General features: G+C 67.3%; 1 protein-coding gene across 1 annotated transcript in view; it reads left to right on the top strand.

The window, feature by feature from the left end:
* Nucleotides 1–297: 297 nt before the first annotated feature.
* Nucleotides 298–395, top strand: part of EIF3I (eukaryotic translation initiation factor 3, subunit I) — a 4,035-nt gene continuing 3,937 nt past the window's right edge. Inside the window, exon 1 of the mRNA XM_009884523.1 lies at nucleotides 298–395. This exon is cut by the window's right edge and continues 40 nt beyond it. Coding sequence (XP_009882825.1) covers nucleotides 298–395 — 98 coding nt within the window.

Below are 395 nucleotides of genomic sequence, written 5' to 3' on the forward strand. Positions count from 1 at the left end.
GGGGGGGGGGGGGACACAGGCACTCACGGGATCCTTGGCCACGGTGAAAAGCAGGTCTCCCTCCCGGTTGTACTTGATCTGCGTGATGGAACGCTCATGGCCCTGCAGGAGGATCGGCTTCTGCAAAGGGGGAGACGCCATTTAATGTCTCAGGCGAGGCGAGGCCTCAGCCCCCCCGGTCCGGGGGTCCTGGGCCGCGGAGGGGACCGGGGGGCGGCATGCCGCCCCCCGGTCCCCTCCGCGGCCCAGGACCCCCGGACCGGGGGGGCTGAGGCCTCGCCTCGCCTGAGACATTAAATGGCGTCTCCCCCTTTGCAGAAGCCGATCCTCCTGCAGGGCCATGAGCGTTCCATCACGCAGATCAAGTACAACCGGGAGGGAGACCTGCTTTTCAC

This window comes from Charadrius vociferus, unplaced genomic scaffold, assembly GCF_000708025.1.
Source record: "Charadrius vociferus isolate BGI_N301 unplaced genomic scaffold, ASM70802v2 scaffold1485, whole genome shotgun sequence".
Taxonomy (NCBI): Eukaryota; Metazoa; Chordata; class Aves; order Charadriiformes; family Charadriidae; genus Charadrius; species Charadrius vociferus.